Source organism: Oryzias latipes, chromosome 21 (genome assembly GCF_053564925.1).
Source record: "Oryzias latipes strain Hd-rR chromosome 21, Olatipes_Hd-rR_3.1".
NCBI classification, from domain to species: domain Eukaryota; kingdom Metazoa; phylum Chordata; class Actinopteri; order Beloniformes; family Adrianichthyidae; genus Oryzias; species Oryzias latipes.
Genome location: NC_136257.1, coordinates 31,574,317 through 31,594,888, shown reverse-complemented (window position 1 = coordinate 31,594,888; position 20,572 = coordinate 31,574,317). Strand labels below are relative to the sequence as shown.

General features: G+C 40.9%; 1 protein-coding gene across 1 annotated transcript in view; it reads left to right on the top strand.

Annotated features, from left to right (window-relative positions):
• The first annotated feature begins 1,085 nt into the window (after positions 1–1,085).
• wnt10a (wingless-type MMTV integration site family, member 10a) overlaps positions 1,086–20,572 on the top strand; it is a 37,072-nt gene continuing 17,585 nt past the window's right edge. The window contains exons 1-3 of the mRNA XM_011489990.4: positions 1,086–1,849; positions 2,973–3,238; positions 14,336–14,712. Coding sequence (XP_011488292.1) covers positions 1,767–1,849; positions 2,973–3,238; positions 14,336–14,712 — 726 coding nt within the window. The 5' untranslated portion in view covers positions 1,086–1,766. The remainder of the gene's footprint in view (positions 1,850–2,972; positions 3,239–14,335; positions 14,713–20,572) is intronic.

Genomic DNA, 20,572 nt, shown 5'->3' with positions numbered 1-20,572 from the left:
ATCAGGCTCCTTGTGTAGTGTGCAGAGTTTGGGGGGAGTTGAGATAGGAGAAAAATGTACGACGCACCTGCATCACACCTACTTCCCCGTCACTCACTCTTACGTGTTGCTTAAGTGTTCACCTGTCACCTGCACCTCCCGTAGGGCCTGGTTTCTTACCATCTTAAAACATCCACAGATCTTTTTCCCGGTATCGACCCATACGCCGGGCAGTTGGGACTGAAGCTTTAGCCAAGAGACGAAACATCTTGAACTTAAAAAGTGCAGAACAAACATTTTAAAACTTATTTTTGCTACACACTGAAAGGCTAAAAGATGAAAAAAAAATGTTTTGAAGTTTAATTGAAAAGATTAAAGAAACAGAATTTTAAGATGAATCTTATTTATTTATGTCCTTCATCAGGAGAAATATGACAAATCTTTAATGTTTATGATGTTTCTTGTAAATTTTAATTCAGAATCCTGAAGAAAATGTCTATATGACCTCTTTACGTGACTCTTCTGGGACTGTAAGAAGATAGCAGGGAGGTTGGCTAAACTCTACAGTTTCCTTCACCTGCATGTAATTTCAATGTTGTTTGCATTTGTTATTATGGTGATGTTTCACTGAGCAGGTCTCCAACATAAATTCTAATGACTCTGGATAGTATTATTTACATTGTTTGTTTATTTCCAGAAGGAAAACTTCTCTACTGATTTCTGTCTGTCCCAAAACACACAAACTGACTTTAGGACAAACTTCTTTATTGAAATGGGAAAAGTACAAAAATATTTGTTTGACAAATTCACCACTAAAGTCCAGTCTGATGAGCTTCAGCGGGCACTGAATGTTTGCATGTAATTACTGACACCTCCCTCACTGATATGGGTGGTGTGACTTCTTGTTGCTGCTGTCAGATTGCAGGTAAAGGATGCAGAGGAAAAGTTTTGAGATGTTTCCTATTAAAGCATTTAGTTTTCGAATTTATGTGTTCTCTTGTTGAATAAAACATCAAACGTTAAACAAAAAAAACACATATTTAATTTTTCATCGCTGGAGCTCATGTTATTTGATCTACAGCAATATTTTCTTTCTTTTTTCTTTTTTCTTTTTTTTGTTTATACAAAGGAATAATCCCCTGAAGCTTTTAATTTATAGAAGTCCTTCCTGATTTCTGCTTTTCAAACCAGTCTGCGCTCCCCGACCGGATCATCCTGAACCACGCAGAAAGTTTGAGTCCTGCGTCCTGCAGTGAGCGCAGCTGTCCGGGAGCGCGGAGGGCGCGCGCGTTTCTGCGCTCTTATCTGTAGGATCTCTATCCTGCTTTAACGAGGCACTTGACCTCCATCGGCGCTCTTCTTCTCCCTGAGTGACGCAGAGAAAAGTGGGCTGGCGGAGCGCAAAGAGCAGCGCAGAACAGGGCAGTCGGTGCGCACCCAAACATCACAAGTCAGCGGCGGACTCCTCGAGCGCCTGTCAGGATTCTCTGATGTTCCCTCGGTGTAGGAACCCGGCCGGCGGAGGCATCGGCATGTGTGAGGCGGGAAACCCGGACTCTTCCTGAAACTTGTGTGGCAGTGAGGTGGGGGGGTTGATAAAACTTTTCCTTTAATGAGAGTCTTTGCGCGCCTGGCACATCTGGATTCGTGGCTCAGCAGTGAAGTCCGACAGGACCTCATCCGGCTCCCCTGTTGTTGTTTTTTTTTATTCTTCCGTTTTTAAGACTTTTGGAATTAGTTTGATTTAACTGTCCTCTCCAAAACTTTACAACTTTCCAAACGCCTTTATGCGTAAATCCCGAGGCAGAATGGAGCGAACAGTCCTCAGAGCAGCGTGCGTCCTGCTGCTTTTCTGCGTCTTGGGACAAAGGTGAGTTGCACAAACTGCCAGAGTTGAAGCTGTTTCTTTGTCTCCACTTTTATATTTATTAGTTTAAAATTACAGTGAGGTAAAGTTCCCTGCAAAAGTTGGATTTTTTTCTACAAACTCCGACCTTTCTGTCTTTTATTTAAAGTGAACAGAGCAAAAGTTTTTTCAAGCATTAATACAATTTTATTTTTCTTATTTTCTTTGTTTTTTCTTTTTTTGAACCATTTGGCTACTTTGACCTATGGATGATGGTATAGAAATACAACCAAAACAAGCAAAAAAGCGACTTTTGTCTATGCAGGAAATTAGGAAGGACATAAGAGGGGGGGGGGGGGGGGGGAAATCCAGTGACCAAATAACATCACTAAATATTTCGTGAAAATATTAATTGAAAATATAAAACAAAAATGATGAGGTCAAGTTAAGAAATTGATACAGTGAAAAAACTTTTCTATCTGATCATATAGATATATTCAACAATTGTTTAAAATACAATGAAAACAACTTTACATGGTTGCTTTTAAAAGTTGGAGGAAAGTTCTGCTGAAACACAACAGGTAGAAGCGGTAACTGTAAACGCGCCCCTCTGATGGATTCTTTATTCAAAGCTGGGATTGAAGCTCACAGAGAGCATTTTGGAATACTGTCGAAGCCTCTCATGTGTGCAGGAGGAAGCGCACGCAGGTACATGTGCACGCCAAAGTGTGTTGGAGCTCCACAAACTGTAATGACACAGCAGCTCAGCTCGTAGATTCTGGTTCCTTTGTGACTCAGAGATCAGCTGAAGTGCTGTTGTCCACATGATTGATCTGCAGGAGAACATCAAAGAAACCACTTTAAGGTGCCTTTTAGATCATAAGCAATCTGTCATTCGCCGTTTCTTATTAAAGGCTTAAAATAACGTGTGTCCACAAACTTTTACTAGCCAAACGAATTGAAATGTCAGGTTATCTTGTCTTCACAGCAGCATCTGGAAATGGTTTTATTGCAGTTCACCACAGAAAAGAGGGTAACTTTTTGTTACACCAGGGTCAAGCCTGAGGAGCAAAACCAGAAGCCGTTACAGAGAAAACCAGACTTCAGTGACTAACAAAAGTTAACCAGTAACCTGACCTTCATGCAGGGTGGACTCTAATGAAATCCTGGGCCTGAAGCTGCCAAACATCGAGCCCATCCTTAACGCCAACACGGTGTGTCTGACGCTGCCCGGTTTGACGCGGCGCCAGCTGGAGGTGTGCATGAGGAACCCAGACGTGACGGCCTCCGCCATCCAGGGAATCCAGATCGCCATCTACGAGTGCCAGCACCAGTTCAAGGGCCACCGCTGGAACTGCTCCAGCCTGGAGACGAGGAACAAAATCCCCTACGACAGCATCGTCTTCAAGAGAGGTGAGTCCTCTCTGCCTCGCTGCATGGAAAACCTGCACAGAAAAGCAGGTGCATAATCTAAAATGTAATCGAATTGAAATCCCATCCGCTGTGCTGTGGTAACCATTTCAAACAGATTGTGGTTTTTTCCTCAAACACACTTCAATGAAGCACCTTAAAAGGGTAGGCTTACAGAGATTAGCTGGCACACGGCTACAAAAGGTCCTCCACACAAGTTCATGTAACTGTACTCATCATTCAAAGAGATCCTTTTCCATTCACTCACACATTTTCCAAGGAATCCCACATCAGATCCTCCCAACGCTTGGTTTTCTCCAGTCACTCTGGTCACCAGCAGCCTGGTATTTCTTTTCTAACCCATCACGCTTCTCAATAACACAAACAAAAGAGCAAGTATCTTCAAAAGAACTTAGTCACCTGCTGATTACCAGAGCTCGGGCAGATTGGTTTTCTCTGAGGCTTTGTTGTGTTTGGAGCTCTGCAAGGCACCCACAAAGGATGAAAGCGGATCCACCGAGTGGAGAAGTCTTCAGATGGTCCCATCTCTGCTTTCTGAATGGAAGCGCATAAATCTATTAGTAGCCTGACCACAGACAGACCATGTGGTTGGTAGTTTGAGTCCTGTTGGGGATTTTTTTTTTCTTAAAAAGTGAAAAGTGAAAAGAAAAGTGTCGTCATGTGTCCACCACTGAGGAGGTACCAAAGTTAAAAGTTTAGATCCGTAGACCAGGATTTCATATGATAGGACTTAAGAAAGCTTGCGAACATCAGATCAACTTGCCCTCTTAGAGCTTCATGAAATAAAGTTTCACTCCTTGCCGGCTGGTTGAAAGGCTGTTTGTCATTATTAGCAGAGGCGGTTGCTGGATGTCTGACATCCCTGCCTTGCCCTGGGTGCAGAAACTCCAAACCACTGACATAAACAACCTCCTCTGATCAGATGATTCATCTGTTGCGTGTTGATACGCCGCTCTCCACAGAAGCTTAAAAAAAGATGCAAGTTGACATCCATTAGCATGAGCTGCTACTGCAGAAAGGCATGTTTACAGACGTGGGATTAGGCGACGACGGCGAAAGGCTTCAGCCTAATTGTGCTTGGAAAAATAACTGACAGTCTCCCCGAAGGCTCATGTACGCCCAACTGGTGTTTTTAACAAGTTCATGTGTGGGTTTTTAAAAGTTGGTGCAGTGCAAAGCCTTTCTAATAAAAGCGGCTGAAATATTTTGCCGTTCAAGCGTTCCCACAAAGATTTGTTTTCGGAGTCGGCCGTCAGGTTCTCCCGGGCTGTTTTGTAACTTTACTGCATCAGATGAGTTTGCATTAAAACGGGGATAAAGAGAACTGGGTCCCGTCTTCCTCTGTCGCTGGACTGCTCCTGAAGCTTTTACTTCCCTTGCCAGTGCAAGTACTTGTGAATTTGCTCTCAGCACTTTCCCAACTCTCGGCGGCAAAAGCATAAACCTGTTTAGTCGGTTTCTGTAACAGAAAGTGACAGTTTCTTTTGAATCTTTAATTCATTTTGCCACTTCCTCTGCCATCAGTTCAGCCGGGCGTGCCGCAGCCAGTGAATTATTTGTTAGATTGATTTGCTGCGGGCCTTTCGGGGGCCTGTGTCGCGGACCCTAGAGCACAGCAGGCCAAGAGCTAAAACAGGCTTTCTATGTGGGAGGATGTGCCTAAGTGCCATCGCTCCTTTCCAACCCCTGTGCAGGTCAAGGTGGCTGGGTGGAGCTGAGAGGGGGGGGATTGGACACAGTCAGTCAGATCAACTTTTAAACACACAAACTCGCACACACACACACAGATTCACACACATACACATAGCTTCGATGGAGGTTAGGGGGCATGAGTCATTTCAGATAAGCGTGCAGCGTGTAAGTGACTTTTCCTCTCTAGAAATGGAGTCTGGGATCACTTGGTCTGCCTTTTCCTTTAAAGTTTCAGAAAGTTGTATGTCATGGGCAGACCTGCAGGGGGACGGCCCCCCCAGAAAAAAGCTTTGCCCAAGTGAAAAGTGTAGTACTTGACAGTGATACAGACGATCAAAATTGGTCAGCGGCATATGAGGTTTATCCTGACAAGGAATGCAAAGCACAGGACTTAAGTTATGCCCCCAAAAATACGGCTGAAGAGAACTTCAGTCACACACTTTTGTTTACAAGCTTTGGTTTGAAACAGAAATGTCCGGTTGATGACAGTCTGAATACAGACCAAACGCAAGGTTCAGGACTCGATCCAGAACAAATTCAACAGACTTGATCCGGTCAACAAACTTTTCCAGACTGAATACGCCCTTCTTTAAGGATTAGTAATAGCACATCAGCTGAAGGAACTGGTGTTTTAATATTAATAACAATATTAAACTGTTTGATGGAAATATTTTTGTAACGGCCTTCTATTCTGATGTTCTCATTTGCCTTCTTTCCAAAGTCTTCTGACCAGCAATTGTAGAATAGTTTAAATTTAGACAAATTTGAGGGTTTAAGCTCACAAAACAGAATCAAAGTCAGCTGATACTTGTTCTGCTGCAGAACTTTATTCATTATGAGCTTGAGGTTATGAACTGTTGGAGCACATCTCTCTTTAGACAATGATGGTAGAACAAAAATCCAGATACTATTGGCTACAAAAGTTGGTCAGGTTGTTATGCAGCCCCATCCCATGCCCCTACCACCACTGTGTTTGACTCCGTCTTTTCTGAAATGATGTTGGAGTCCAGATGTAACAGGATGGAGACCTGTTACATCTGTATCTGTCTAAACAGATACGTTTCGTGGATAACTCCAATGTTTCTTATGTTGTTAATTTTTGCTCAGCAGTGTCTCTTCCAAAGACCAATTTCTGTTCAAAACTCTCTGTCTGACTGTTGGATCATGAAGTCTGAACATATCTGAGCTGAGGATGGATGTTACTGTGGTTCTCTGGAGTTGTTATTTCTTTAGAGGGATTTTTTTTTGTTTGTTTTTGAAGTTCTTGAGATGCAGAAGAATCAGTTTCTTGATGAGGTCTAACAGCTGCTTCACTCTGTCAGACATAGTCTGTTTAGGTGATTTAATTCAATTTTATTACAATGGTCATCTCAATGGGATTCATACCGGTAATTGTGTCATAAACATGAAATAATAATGAACATGAAGTCATAGAATTCAATAGGTAATTGCTCAACTAAATTGAACAGACTAAGCTAAACTGGGCATCCCTGCGCTTAGACCCTCCTTTTGGTAAGGAAAAACTCCTATAAACAGATTCCAGGAAAAAAAAAAGGAACCTCAGGGATGACCACATGAAGGAGGGATCCTCCCCCTGGACGGACAGGTGATGTACTAGAACTCTTAGAGAAGAATTAACGTATCTAACTCTACAACTGGATTCAATGTTCAGTACCACCTCCTCACAGCTGCACGGTCCTCTGTCAATCTTTCTGCGTGTTGCCCATGTGTGTTTCCTGCATTATTTCCTGCTGCAGACATAAACATCCATGTTAGATCAAAAAGCTTACTTTTCCAGCTCCTTTAAGCCTGGACTAGGATTCGCCTCTTTGTTAAAAAAAGAGCAGCTTGGAAAAACAAACCCAAAGCGCTCACAGGATGTTGTAGAGATGAAGGACTTCCCAAAATTTCTAAGGGTCTTTAAGGCTAAAATATACCAACAAATTTTTACTTTAATTTCCTATGGTTCTGTTTTTTCAGCATCAGACACATAGAAAAGATGGGCAACAGGGATGAACTGTATGATGATTTTTCTAGGATGTGTAAAGAAGAAAGTAACCTCAAACAGAGCTGAAAAAAAAACCCAGCTCCAGTTATTAGTGTTTTCTTTGACTCCAACAAGCAGCCTGAATCATTTCCCCTTGAAGCTATGTTCTATAAACCCCTGAGTGGTTTCTTTTCATGTTTTCTTTACAAGTTTCCATTCTAATCCTTTCTGTTTTCCAAAGCAGTCAGCGGCCGCCTGTGGTTCTGCTTTTACAGAATCTGAGGGCACCTTCACAGGCAGTAAGCTGAGATCCAACAACAAACGGTACCCGGCGTTTGGGTGATGCTCAGCTGCCCCTCATCCTTCACGGATTCCTCAATTGGACGAGGTCTTGTCCATCGCAGAAATGTATGGCTGTATGCAGCTTCAGTCACATCGGTTTCACTCTGTAAAGTAAGCCGAAAACACATCTTCATGAAGCGCCTTTCTGTGTTAAAATCACAAAGGCGATATTAACTTTGTAAAGAGACAAACACAGATGTGGGGAAAAAAACATGTCATCGAATAAAAAAGGTCACCGGGGACAAACTTTTTTTGAAAGGAATGAACACAATCAGCGCGACAAAAAAACAAGCGAGACTCATTTCACAGTCGAGGTGCAGCCGCGTAAATGAACAATCACCACGAGAGCTTAGATGAAAAACCACAAACAGTCTTTGGCTTGAAGATCAGAGTGTTCAAGATGAAGAATGTGGCTTTATAAAGGTTTTAAATTGACTTAGAAGCAACATCATGCAGAGACTTAAAGATTAGCACCAAGAACCAAATGAAGAACCAATGAAGCAGTTCCAATAAAATCCTCATAAAAGCATTTGATGGAGTCTGAGGAGGTTCAGGGCTGTGAATGTTAAGATCTCCACCAGAAAGACCTGAAACTTTCCTGAAATAAATGATGCGGTTTCAGTATTTGACCAATTCTGATTTGTCTTATTCTGATATGTTCATGGTCACCTGGACAGATCACCTTAGAAATCCATTTAGAATTACCCAGGTTCTACTAGATTGAATGGATGATTTAAAGTAGCACTGAAGCAGGAACTCAACCAGGATGGAGCTCGAGGACCAAGTTTGGCATCTGTGGTTTAAACTCTCAGTAACATAAAGCAGATGGTGAAGAAAAGATATTTAAACTATTTAAATATTTATCTTGAAGGGCTCAGCGCAGAACCCTGAGGAACTCCACGTAGCTTTTTCTGACATATACTGATTACATGAATCCAGTTTCTTTAAAGGTCTGACCTATTTCAAATCAGATGCTAATATTGCCAACGTGTCTGTCTAATAGACAGCTATGGTAGATATGTTAAACAGTGTCTATCATTAATCCAGGATGATTTAATGGCAGAGAGAGTTTTTTTTTTTTTTTACTAAAGTCAGTTGGACTTAATTTCTTAAAAATCAAAGTATGGATGACTTTTTAAAAACCTTTATGCTATAAAATTGCTAATATATGATGAATCTTTGTTAATGGGGTTAAAGTCACACAAACCTGAAATAAGCTATGAAAAGACTTGGAAATACGTACCCAGAGCCTATTGTTTAATCTAAATACTTCCAAAGCACTTTCAGTATAACACATTTATAAACACAGACTGTAGTTTTCCCAAGAGAACTGCACAGTGACTGCAGAACAAGATGAACACAGCTGGGGTTTTCTTGTAATGATAAAGCTCCTTTTTTTGCCTTTCGATTGTTGGAGTGTGGCAGGAGTTCATTAGAAATGTGCTTCTAAGTTGTGGGTGGGACTGTTGCACACTCCTGCTTCCCATCATCCATCCGTTTACACGCTTCCCATCTAGCTTACAGCTCCTCACAAGTCCAACCAACATTACCAGTGCATTACCAGCGATATTGGAGCTATCCAGCCGTATAGTTCATTTGAATAAAGAAATACCCAGAAATGCAATTTAATTTCTCATCCTTCAAGAGAAAAATGTCACAAGAACATATTAAAAACACCAAAAATACGATTTTCATTGGAATGGGTCTTTCATTGATATCAAAAATATAAATAGAATTTTAAACTAAAGGTTGTTGTACCAAATAGTGAATTGGAATAGTTTGCCGAGCCAAACTGTTTTACTGTTGGGGGTAAGGGTGGGGTGTGAGGGGAATGGAGAATAGAGACAGGTGGATCAGTGGTTGGCGCTCTAGTCTCTGGTTCGATTCTCGGTTGGGAACTTTCGTTGTAGAGTTTGCATGTTCTTCTGCATGCGTGGGGTTTTTCTGTGAAGTCCAGCTTCCTCCCACAGCCTCCACAGTTCATAGGTAAATTGAAGTGATGTCAAGAATGAGAAATGGGTAAAAGAAAATCGATCGATTGCAGAAAGTAACAGCATTTCGGCTAAAAAACCACAGAATTGAACATGATCATGTTGGTAAAAATGTATAAAATTGATCACTAAGTAATCTGTTTTTGGTAAACTTTGTCTTTGTACTGTCTTTGACTTTTTATGTACATGTGTTGCAAACAAAGAGACGTCCAATCACAAGCTATATATATATGAAACTATTTAAATACTTATTTATATATATATATATATATACACCGTTATATATTTATTATCTACATAAATATCTATATATAAATCTATTTATATAGATATAGATATGTTTATATAAATAGATATATACATCTCTATATATATATACACACATATCTATATAGATATAGATATGTGTGTTATATATAGATAGATAGATAAATCTATCTATATATATCTATTTATATATACACATTTATATAGATGGATTTGATTCAATATTCAATTCATTTCAATTCAATTTTATTTGTATAGCCCAAAATCACAACAACAGTCGTCTCGATGGGCTTCGAAGTAAAAATTGAACTCAAAAGGATCACGAATACAAAGAGTTCAATAGGAAAATACTAAAATGAACTAAGAAACTGACTAAGCTATACTGGCATCCCTGCCCTTAGACCCCCCCTCGCGGTAAGGAAAAACTCCTAAAAAACCGGATTCCGGAAAAAACGAAGAAACCTCAAATATTTGTGGTCCTGACTGTAGATGGATGGATGGATGGATGGATCTATCGATCGATCGATTGATTGATTGATTGATGACTGGATGGATCGATAGATAAAGAGTCATACATAAAGAGTCTGACTCTTTTGTATTTGTTTTTGGAACAAGTATGGAGATGCATAGAGTGTTACGGGGAGAGGATGAGGGAGTACCCAGGCGCAGAGAGGAGAGGAGGCAGGAGGTTGCAGGGAAACAGGAGTTTTAATAACTAAACTAAGGAAACCAAAAACCACTGCAAAAGCAGGCAAACCACAACTCGAAACTCAAAACACTTAACACGCAAAACTGGGGAAGAGGAGAATATGGACCAGCACAGGAGGAAGGGAAAGACAAGACTTAAATACATACAAGGGAACAAGACACAGGTGGGAACACTCAGGACTGATGGGGAAGGTAAAACTTGAGACAACAACAAAACAGGAAATGCTACAAAATAAAACAGGAAGTAACACAAACAGGCCCGAACATAAAACAACTAAAACATAAAGGCAAAGAACCTAAAACTGTGACATAGAGAATCATGTGAGAGGGAAACATACACACCCCTAATAAATTAGTTTCTCCAAATTGCCTTTGGGTGTGAATGTGAGTGCGATTGCCTAGCTCTGTTACCTCTTCAGGGTGTATCCCGGTTTCACCCTTTAGTAGCTGGGTCAACCCCACCAACCTCATGATCCCAAAAGGGATTCACCGGGTTCAGTAGAAGGATGGAAATCGTGGAATGACTTAGTTGTAAAATATAACTGGTTAGTTTTGTTGACCAGACTCAGGTTTTCTGAGACTCAGTTTTCAGTTCTTCTTGGGCCATCAGTTGTAAATGTCCTGGATTGTTGCCCAGTCTGTCACACCAGGTTCAGGGCGATCTTCCACAACTGTCTCCATTTAGTTAATTACCATCAGTTAATATGAGTGTCTGATTTTCAGTACCTCAGTGTCAGGTCATCTGCTTTGTTCTGTCACCAGTTATGTTTAAAAGGTGTAAAATTTTCGAATCAATCTTCAAAACACATTGTACATTCTACTTCAAACGTTTTGTTTAACGATGACATCAGAAGATATTCAAACTGTACAAACAATGTGACGGTTTTTCCAGTGAGATTAATATTTATTGGTCTTTAAAAGCTACAATTAAAGCATCACCCCAAATAACACAAGGCACTGGACACACCCTTTGTCGAGTGCCAAGTATCAGTGAACCGTAATGGTAAATTCCCTCCTATATGTTGTTGGTGCCAGAAGCTGTTTTTGTTATGATTTATGAGTTAATGACACAAGTTGCAGAACTGGGTTCATTATTTCTTTTTGAAGATTTGCCTCTTCCAAACCTTTGGGGTGTCAGCAGGAGCAACAGCCAAGTAGGAAATATTACTTGTGGCTGTAAATTGAAATAGAAGCACAAAGCCAGATTGGAAATGAAGTGGTCTTTATCTTTTTCCTGCTACTTTTCTCTCTTTCATAGTTGCTATCTCAGTGTCTTTGATGTCAGCATTAGGATAGACCAGGGGTCGGCAACCTTTTTTATTTAGAGAGCCATTTGGGACCGCCCCTAATGAAAAAAAAAGCACCCGGAGCCACAACCCGTTTTGACATCATTATATATATTATGCATGTATATATTATATCAAGGGTGCTCATTGCGTCGATCGCGATCGATTTTCAAGGACATAAGTGTAGATTGCGGGCCAGAAAAGATTAAAAAAAAAGTACTTCTTTCTTTTCATCTTCATGTTTATTTGTTACATGTTTATTTCAACATTTTTGTTTATGTACTGATGATTAAAAACTACACAGTGAGTTTACAAAAAGATACTTTTTTGTATTAACAGATGAGGCGTTTTATTACAAAGACAGAAAGCAGCGACCATCGTATTCATGCTCTGCTGTAACGGTGCAATGCGGGGAGCTTGGCATATTGTGAGGCATTTGGCGCTGCTGGCTCCGTATTGATCAGTATTGATGGGGAACGACGACTACTAATTTAGTGCTCCGTCCTCTGAACACACAATATATATTTCACACCCCCATCTCCACCTGCACGCGCCCCTCCCTCGTGGCACGCGCGCCGCTCAGCACAAACACACACTCCGCAACAGTATAAAGCGCGTGCCTCACAGCTTCCTTGATGAGCTCGTATTTATCGGGCGAGAACTGCAGAGCTTATAGCAGGAGGAGACACGCGGGGCGGCTTTAATAAACTTCGGTTGCTGGACTTCTACCGGGGACATGATGTGCCGCGGCGAGAAAAAGACGTTCCGAAGGCAGAGTTTGTCAGAGGATGTCCGATTGGCCATTCTGCATGTCAATCAAGTCCCGTACTTTTCGGTGAGGATTTTGATTGGCTGGTGGATTTTCAATAAGCACTCTCTTCCCCTTCAATCTCCCCCATGTCCCCGAAGATGACCGGTCGATCGCGACCGACGCAACGAGCTCCCCTGCTCTGAAACACACATCACCGCACACGCAAGTCCAAAACACCGGCGCAAACTCTCCGTCACCAGAAAGCCGCTCCCCGTTCCGCGCCACGCCAAGCCCCCGGCAGAAAATCACTCCAGACCCAGGGTGTTTATTGAAGCCGCCCTGCGTGTCTCCTCCTGCTTTCAGCTCCGCAGCCCTCGCCCGACAAACACGAGCCCACCAAGGAAGCTGTTTTTTACGTGGCACGTGCCTCGCACGGAGCCAGCAGCGCCTTTGAAATGCCATGAAAAATGAACAAACTAAAATAAATTTGAATTTTTATAAAATACTCATTATTTTCCAAAGTCACAGGGAGCCACAACAGAAGGATGAAAGAGCCACATGTGGCTCTGAAACCATGACAGACAGAGTAGATCCTCTTATGGGTATGGTTAGATAAATCTGCAAAAACTCTTGCTCTGTGTAAAGAACCTTGGCAGTTTGTTAGAATTGGATTGAGTGACTCCACCCCATTGGTGTTCCAAAAATGAAGTACCTGCTGGTTCCAAAAAGCCAAAATCCCTTAGAGTTCTATAGAGACATAAACAGCTATTGCTCAGTCATTCAGAATAACCATTCTTGCTCTGATACCATACTTAAACAAGTTCTTGCTAATCCTAATTTTTCAAAACTTCTTCTGTAGGAAGGTTATTAAAGTTAAACTGGCCAATCAGATGCCTCAATGAAAGTAGGTGGAGCCTGCTGACCTCCACGTACAATGTACAAAGCGTTTCATTGACAGACCACTTTCAAGTGGTCGGGATGCGGAGTTTAAACAAGCTCACTCCTGATAGGCGAGAGTGGTTGCCATAGAAAAGTTTACTTGGAGGCTATTTTCTATGGGTAACATCATACTCACTCGGTCCAGTTCTCTTTTACAGTCATTGGTAAAGAAGTAGCATTACAGATGTTACTTCATAGCAATGTGATTGTTGATTTGCCCCAACAAACCCTTTGACATAGTGTTGGAACCAATTGGTGCCAGTTCCAGTTTAACTTGCAGTTTGTAATTATGTCTGAATTATAATATAAGGACCATATTATATCATGAAATAGATCATTTGTATTTGCATACTTTTTTTAATGAGACTTGATTCGGACTTGGTGTTTCAAGACGCCTCCCTCGCAATCTGTGCTCACCTGTAGCCTCAGGTAGGGATCATAGTTGGATTATTGGAGACAGTGAGAGGGAGGAGGAAAGGGTATTTTTGAAACCGCAAATCGTAACTTCTTTTGTTTGAAAAAAATACTTTTTTTTTTATAAAGGAGAAGTCAACAAATATTTTTTGCCGATGCGAGTTGGAACCCACCTTCCTCCCACGAGAGCAGTTCTGGTTGCAACACATAGATTAATGTTGAATTTTATGAATAACCTTCCAGAGGTTGCTCCAGATTTTGTCCCCATTTGTGCTCAGAATCTCTTCCCTTTTGAAATAAAAGTGACTGCCACACTAGAACAAAAAGTGATGAGTAAAAATTTTCCCTTAGTAGGAATATGCAGGCTTGGTGAAGTTGAGGAACTTGCGTCTCTAAAAGGTTTTCTTCTGCAAGGTTCTTGGCCACTGTATACAGGTAAAATAATGTGTTCTACAATTGAAAAAACTTACGGCAATCCAATGACTGAATAATTGAGTGTCTTATTGGTTCTAAATTTAATTTTTGTTGAGTTTTTATCTGTTTTTTTTGTCATTTCAGTGATGCATGTGGTACATGCAGCCTTCTTTATTTTAAGTTTGCCTTGTTTCACCGGTTTGGTCAAAAGAAAACTCCAGTAATGTTCTCTCAAACCCTGCTTGCTGTTGTCAACAAGACACTGACCGTATCTTTCTGCTCCCCCAGGTTTTAGAGAAAGTGCCTTTGCGTATGCCATAGCGGCAGCCGGCGTTGTCCACGCGGTGGCCAACGCTTGCTCCATGGGCAAACTGAAAGCATGTGGCTGCGACGAGAAGCGACGTGGGGATGAGGAGGCCTTTCGCCTCAAGGTGGAACGCCTGCAACTGGAGGCCATTCAGAGAAGGAGGGGAATGTCCCACGGCGTGATGGAGCATTTCCCAGCAGAACTGTCGGGACACCATCAGGACACCTGGGAGTGGGGAGGCTGCAGCCCGGATGTGGAATTTGGAGAGAAGTTCTCGCGGGATTTCCTTGATGCCCGTGAAACCTACAGGGACATCCACGCTCGCATGAGGCTGCACAACAACAGAGTCGGGAGGCAGGTCAGTGTTTCTGTTGAAATTAGGTGTCCTGATGAAAAATTCTGGTGTGTTACAAAAAGTAAAAACCAAAAAGTTTTCTAAATTAAGGAATGTTTGAGAAATAAGAGAAAGTTGCCAAAACAAACACTTCTGTGTGATGGATGATTTGAAATGTGTGTGTCTTCTGTAGAGGAGAAGATCTTCTCTGTGCTGCCAAACGGATGTAGGTGTTTCTATTATGTGGCCGGTTATTAACTGTCTAAATGAGATTAGTAATAGTGGAGGAAGAGCATTTGGGTGCTTGTTTGGCCAGTTGATTATTAAGGTAAACCTTAAGGAATTTGATCTCCTCTGCTCTCAGTAAAAACCGTCCAGACACTGGTGCTACAGGACAAGATAATAGAAATGTTTAAACATTTTCTAGTCCAAAGTTGGCGTCCACCTAAAGTTTTAAGTGTTCCGTTTCCCCCTTGTACCTCCTTTTCTTGCCGTTTATTCTCTGTGATAAAAAAAAAACCTGTCATGGTTGACCGTAACACACCAGTTCTGTACTGCCTCGAAGAATCATAAAGCTACTACATGCAGAAGACCGGATCTATATGAATGGGTGTACTGGTACTGGGTGATTTTTGGATAAACTTTTGTTTCTTTTATTTTAAAATCAGTCAAACCTCTTGCAGAAACAATTTAGTCCAATGAAGCACAATGAAGGAAAAAACAGAGTACTTTTCACAAGATTGGAGGAAGGGGTAGGTTCATCTGTTTTCCACCTGTTAGTCCTCTCATCATGCTTAGGGTCGTCTGTTTCAGCACTAGCTTGTTATGGTCATGTTTCTGCATTTTATGCTTGAACATTTGCAAAACTGCTTTATTAATACATCTAGTATTAATTAGTATTAGACAAAGTGTCTAGTGAGGAGTATAACAGCCTTAAAACATTTCCAATTGTAAAACTATAGTTGACTACTTCACGGATTGCATGTATTGTAAGTTATTTTTAGAACCTAACCTCTGATGGAACACAGGTCATTCTTCAAATCATAATGTACCCTTTTGTAGGACAAATTAGGGGTGTAAAGATTTGGTTTAACAACAATTTGGTTCATATCATAATTTGTAGTTGCTGATACGATTCATAGTCAATGTTGCTTTATTTTGAGCAATCCAATTCACTGACCTAAAATGGATCCAGGACATTTTTAGCCAAAACCTCAACCAGTGTGACTCGGAGATAAACACCTGGTACTGAATAGAGCAGGTAAAAATTTTTGACATTCTTTATATTTCTTACAAGATAATCAAGTGTAAATTAAAAATGTGTACAAAAAACACAGGAATAACAGGAATTAATTTCAAATCCATTCAGAGCTTAGTTTCCTAAATTTCAGACCAGTGTTGTTTTTCCACATCCAAAGAATCCAAAGGGGACATTTTTAGAACAATCTAGCACACTGGATGGTGACATGACTTTGCTAAATTCAAAGTGTTTCCACACATTGGACTGGATTGATGGACTGATCAATTTTTGCTGTCATCATACGTAAATCACATGTCCGCTGTGATGCACTTGATCGTTTTTACGTTATAGTAAAATAAACCTACCATGTTTCAATCATAATGGTATTATCCAATTTTGAAATAATCGATAAATTTCATTTTTAAGTTATTTTCCGACAGCATTGGTCAATTAGATTCAATTTGATTAACAACTAGCCACAGACAGATGTTTGGATTGTACAACCCTATGTCTAATATGTGCAGCAATGATCATAATATTTATCAAGTGGCCGTTTGGAAACTGCAGTTTTTACAATTCTCTATGTTAATGACTTATGTAACTAGAAGATGGAATAAGAAGGAGTTTGTGCTTTCTTTCTACTTCCTTTTTGTTACAGACATGATCATGTTTTAAGCCCTCACTCCATTAGATCAAAATCTTATCATCATATTTCCTTAAGCATATTTTTGGAAGACTTTAGCTCTTCCACGACATGTTGGTGAAAATGTTTACATCTCAAAAACCTTTTAGAATGAGCAGAATGCATGACCTTCTGCTTGCCATTTCAATAGTGCTTCACAAGCTGAATCCAACAACTTCAGCCTCTGGAAGCTCTAGCAAAAGATCTAAAACAACAGAGATGCAGCTCCACCACTGAGGTGGCATGGAGGCAAGAACCGAGCGTAAATGCCTCATTGTTCCCCATTTCCTTTTGAGCAATTTGGGCCCGTATCTTTTCATCGGTTTATATTTGGCTTCCTTGATTATGCAGACAAAACACTGGAGTGGAGCTCGTCAGCTGAACGCAGCGACAGCTGGGCTCCCCGCTGGAGCGGCCGCAGTTACCATATCCACAGAAAAGTTTGCTTGAAGTCCAATCAGAGGCGAGGGAACAGGAGTAAACACAGGTTTGAGAGAACAGGATGGTGCTTGAAGCAAATAATGGAACATAAGTTATCTTCTGATGACTTCTCTTTACCAGGACGGCTAACCTTTTCAGGCTTTTTTGCTCTCGATGCTTCAAAAAAATAAAAATATTTCCCTGCAGGATGCTTTCACTGATTCCATCCAGGACAGACTCCTGTGTGTGAGGACATTGTGTCTTTGAAAAGACAATAAATTATAAAGCTTAAGTTTTTAAAAAGCAATAGAGAAACTTTTCCGCCTATTTGTTCTATTAGATGTGTGGGGAAAAAATTCTACTTGACTCTACTTGTTGTCATTATTCATTTCTCCTGGTTTCTCCTGTCCTGTCTGTGAATTTCATTGCACTGCTGTTTTTGAGCGATATTTCTGCCACAGATTGCTGTAAAGGTCATTCAGTTCAAAAGGAAAACAAAGCAAGTTTTTCAGAGAACCCCACTGAAAACTATTAAATACTCGTGAAGAAAGCTTGTGGAGAACCCTCGGAGGAGTTACTGACCAAAAACTCTCAAAGAATGGATCAATGGAAGGGTTCAAGGAGAAACACACTGCAGAGGAAAAAGAACCCAGATTTTCATTTAACAAGTGGATTATTCCCAGAATTTTGTGGTTTGAGGACAAAAAAAAGGAGGTTTCTGGAAGATATGCTTCCTATAACATCTGCTTTCAAAATAATGGAATTTAGGAAAAAATGCAACAGACGATGGTCATGCATGGGGGTAGTAGTGCGATGATGCAGACTAACATGTTTACGGAGAATTTCCCCCCCCCCCCCAGTATTTTGACATTGATATTGAATGTTAACAAATGAAGAACTATTGTAAAATTAACACTTTAAGCGTGAAATGTTTTGCTAAATTTCAAAACTTTATGGTAAAAATAATTCTTATCGTTAATTTTTTAAATGACTACTTCCTGTGTTGAGAGACTGTAAAATATGTTGATCGTTATTTTTTATAATACAGTTGCTCCAAGTTAAAGGGCATAAATCACGCTTTTCTTAAGCCTTTCAGAGTAAACTATATCCATATATATGATCATCTATCTATTACCTTTGGCACACTAAAGAACATTTTTTTAAAAATGTAATATTTGTTATTTTCCTAAACGAACGTAAGATAACTCGATCTCTGAGGTTACGCCTTTCGCTCCTTGTGGGTGCCGCCCGTTTCATGACGTCAACCTTAAGCCGGCCTCGACAGCGTGTCTGCGTGTCTTTCACGAAAACAAACAATAACCGAACTTTTGCAAAGATGGATGTACATATTGTGCACATAGAAGGAAAGTATTTGGCCGATCATCGCTTGCTCTGCGGAGAAAGTGGGTTTGTGTGTCAGCCTGGGGGTGGTGCTGGCAGCTCAGACTCTTCCTGGAAGGGGCTGTTCCTCACTTTGTGATGTCAAATTGTGAGAACCCACTCTGTCTACTACCCTGGGAAGTCCTTAGAATGCAGACTTTTAGAGGAATGCTCAGAAATGCTTGAATGGATCAAAATACCCCTTTGGGGTTGTTTTTATTGAGAGGAATGAACATTATAATGGACTTAATGGACTTTAAAAAGTTGATTTTGCATGAATATAGGCCCTTTAGATTACTACTTGCTGTCCTGAAAGAATGCTAAATTTGTTCATCATGAATGTTTTATTCAACAGTTACACCATTTTAAAAGTCTGTGGATCAAATTTAAGACAGTGGGTGAATAAGGTGTTTTTTTCCTAAACATATAAATCAATAAATCATATAAATCATCAAAATATTTATGGATCTTAAGCCAGCGATGTAAGAAAATCAAATCACCCAACAGATCATAATTAATGCTATTTCTCATTAAAAAATGACATTGCTCTTTTTTTTTTTTGGTTGGGGTCATCAAGGGGTTTAAAAAGCATGTTAATTTGAAAAAAAAAATCATATTTCTATCAATTCTATGATGTAGTAAACCAACTGAAATATGGAACAGCTGTGTTGAACAAGCTGAGCCTAATAGACCCTGAACCTGCATCCATGTATGTCCCGACCCACATCCAATGGCTTCTGCTGACCTCGTTCCTCGTTAATGTCTTTCTCCACCAACTTACAGTCGATCTGATAACAGAAAACGTCTCCAAACCACAGGTTTTAACGCTTACGGCCACACAAGCTCACGGGAGCGCAGATAGAGAGACAGGCCGTCACAGGCTGCAGATCAGAAAGAGTAATGTGCTCAGGAAATGGAAAGGGTTAGAGGGGGAGGACTGAGGCCGAAATCAAAGAGTGAAGGAGGAACAAAGAAAGGGAGGATGATTAGGAAAAAGAGGGGAAGATGAAGGACAAAGTGTGAGTCAGTGCAGCACCGTTTCTGTAAAACCGTCCACATCCAGTGACTTCAGCCCCGGTTAAGACAAAAGGTGCACGCCGAGCGCTAACAGGTGAGGTCAATATAATGCTCTTCCCGTGTCACAGAACGACCACGAGCAACCCCCCTCACCTCCACCCTCCACTCAGCCCTTCAGAGGAGCAGTCTTTGAGCGCAGGAATGCAGTGGTTTTTTTTCTCGGGTGTGCATGTTGCCTCATGCCCACCCCAGGGTTCTCACGACGTCCCGTCTTGTTTTTAGCCCTAATTAGTGACTGCTGGCAGTTTGGAAACAGATGTTAGAAACCCTGCAAAGGATTTTTGACTTCAAACAACCAGGCGGAAAGTAGAAAGAGATTCGCCCTTCCTCCACCCCCCTTCCACCCTGCACTGCCCCCATTCTCCACCAGCAGGACACACAATGAGCACTTTGGCTGCATATTATGTCACTATATCATGTCAGGTTTAGGTGTAAAAGAAAGTTCACTTTTATCCCATTTATCCAGACCTTCATCAAGTCCAACCAAATTATCTGTTCATTAAAAAAACGGAAGTTCCTCTTTATTGCTTCCATGTGCAGCAGGTGCGAGCACCTCTTTAGAAGTCCACATGCTTTAACAAACGGAGCACTTCCTTCATATCAGCACTGAAGAATGATTTAGGTAATTAAAATAATTTCATCCTTCTGGTTGGAAATATTCGACAATGCGGGAAAGCTTTGAAGTCGTTGTCGGTCCTCCCAGGACTGCATGTTCCAGAGAAGCCTCAGAGCGATGCAGTGTGTGGATAAACAGGCACAAAAAAAATAAGAGTGACATCCCGGAGCCTTCAGGCTTGAATGAGGACACTGAACTCAATTACAAGAGAATCTAAAGAAACTTAAACAAGTACAGTTTGTTCAGAAATTTGGCAGCAAAGAGCGGCGGCTCACAGATATAAGCAGAAAACATGTCTTGTGGACAAACGAGGCCAAAGTGGGGAAGAGCAACAATCCCAAACACATTAGTGAATCCACAGAAGAAGAAAAACTGAGGTGATGCAATAAAGAAGTTAAAGAAGTCCCACTCCATCTATATTATACCAACGTATACTAGATCAACTCCTCAGCTGATTTTCCATCATCCC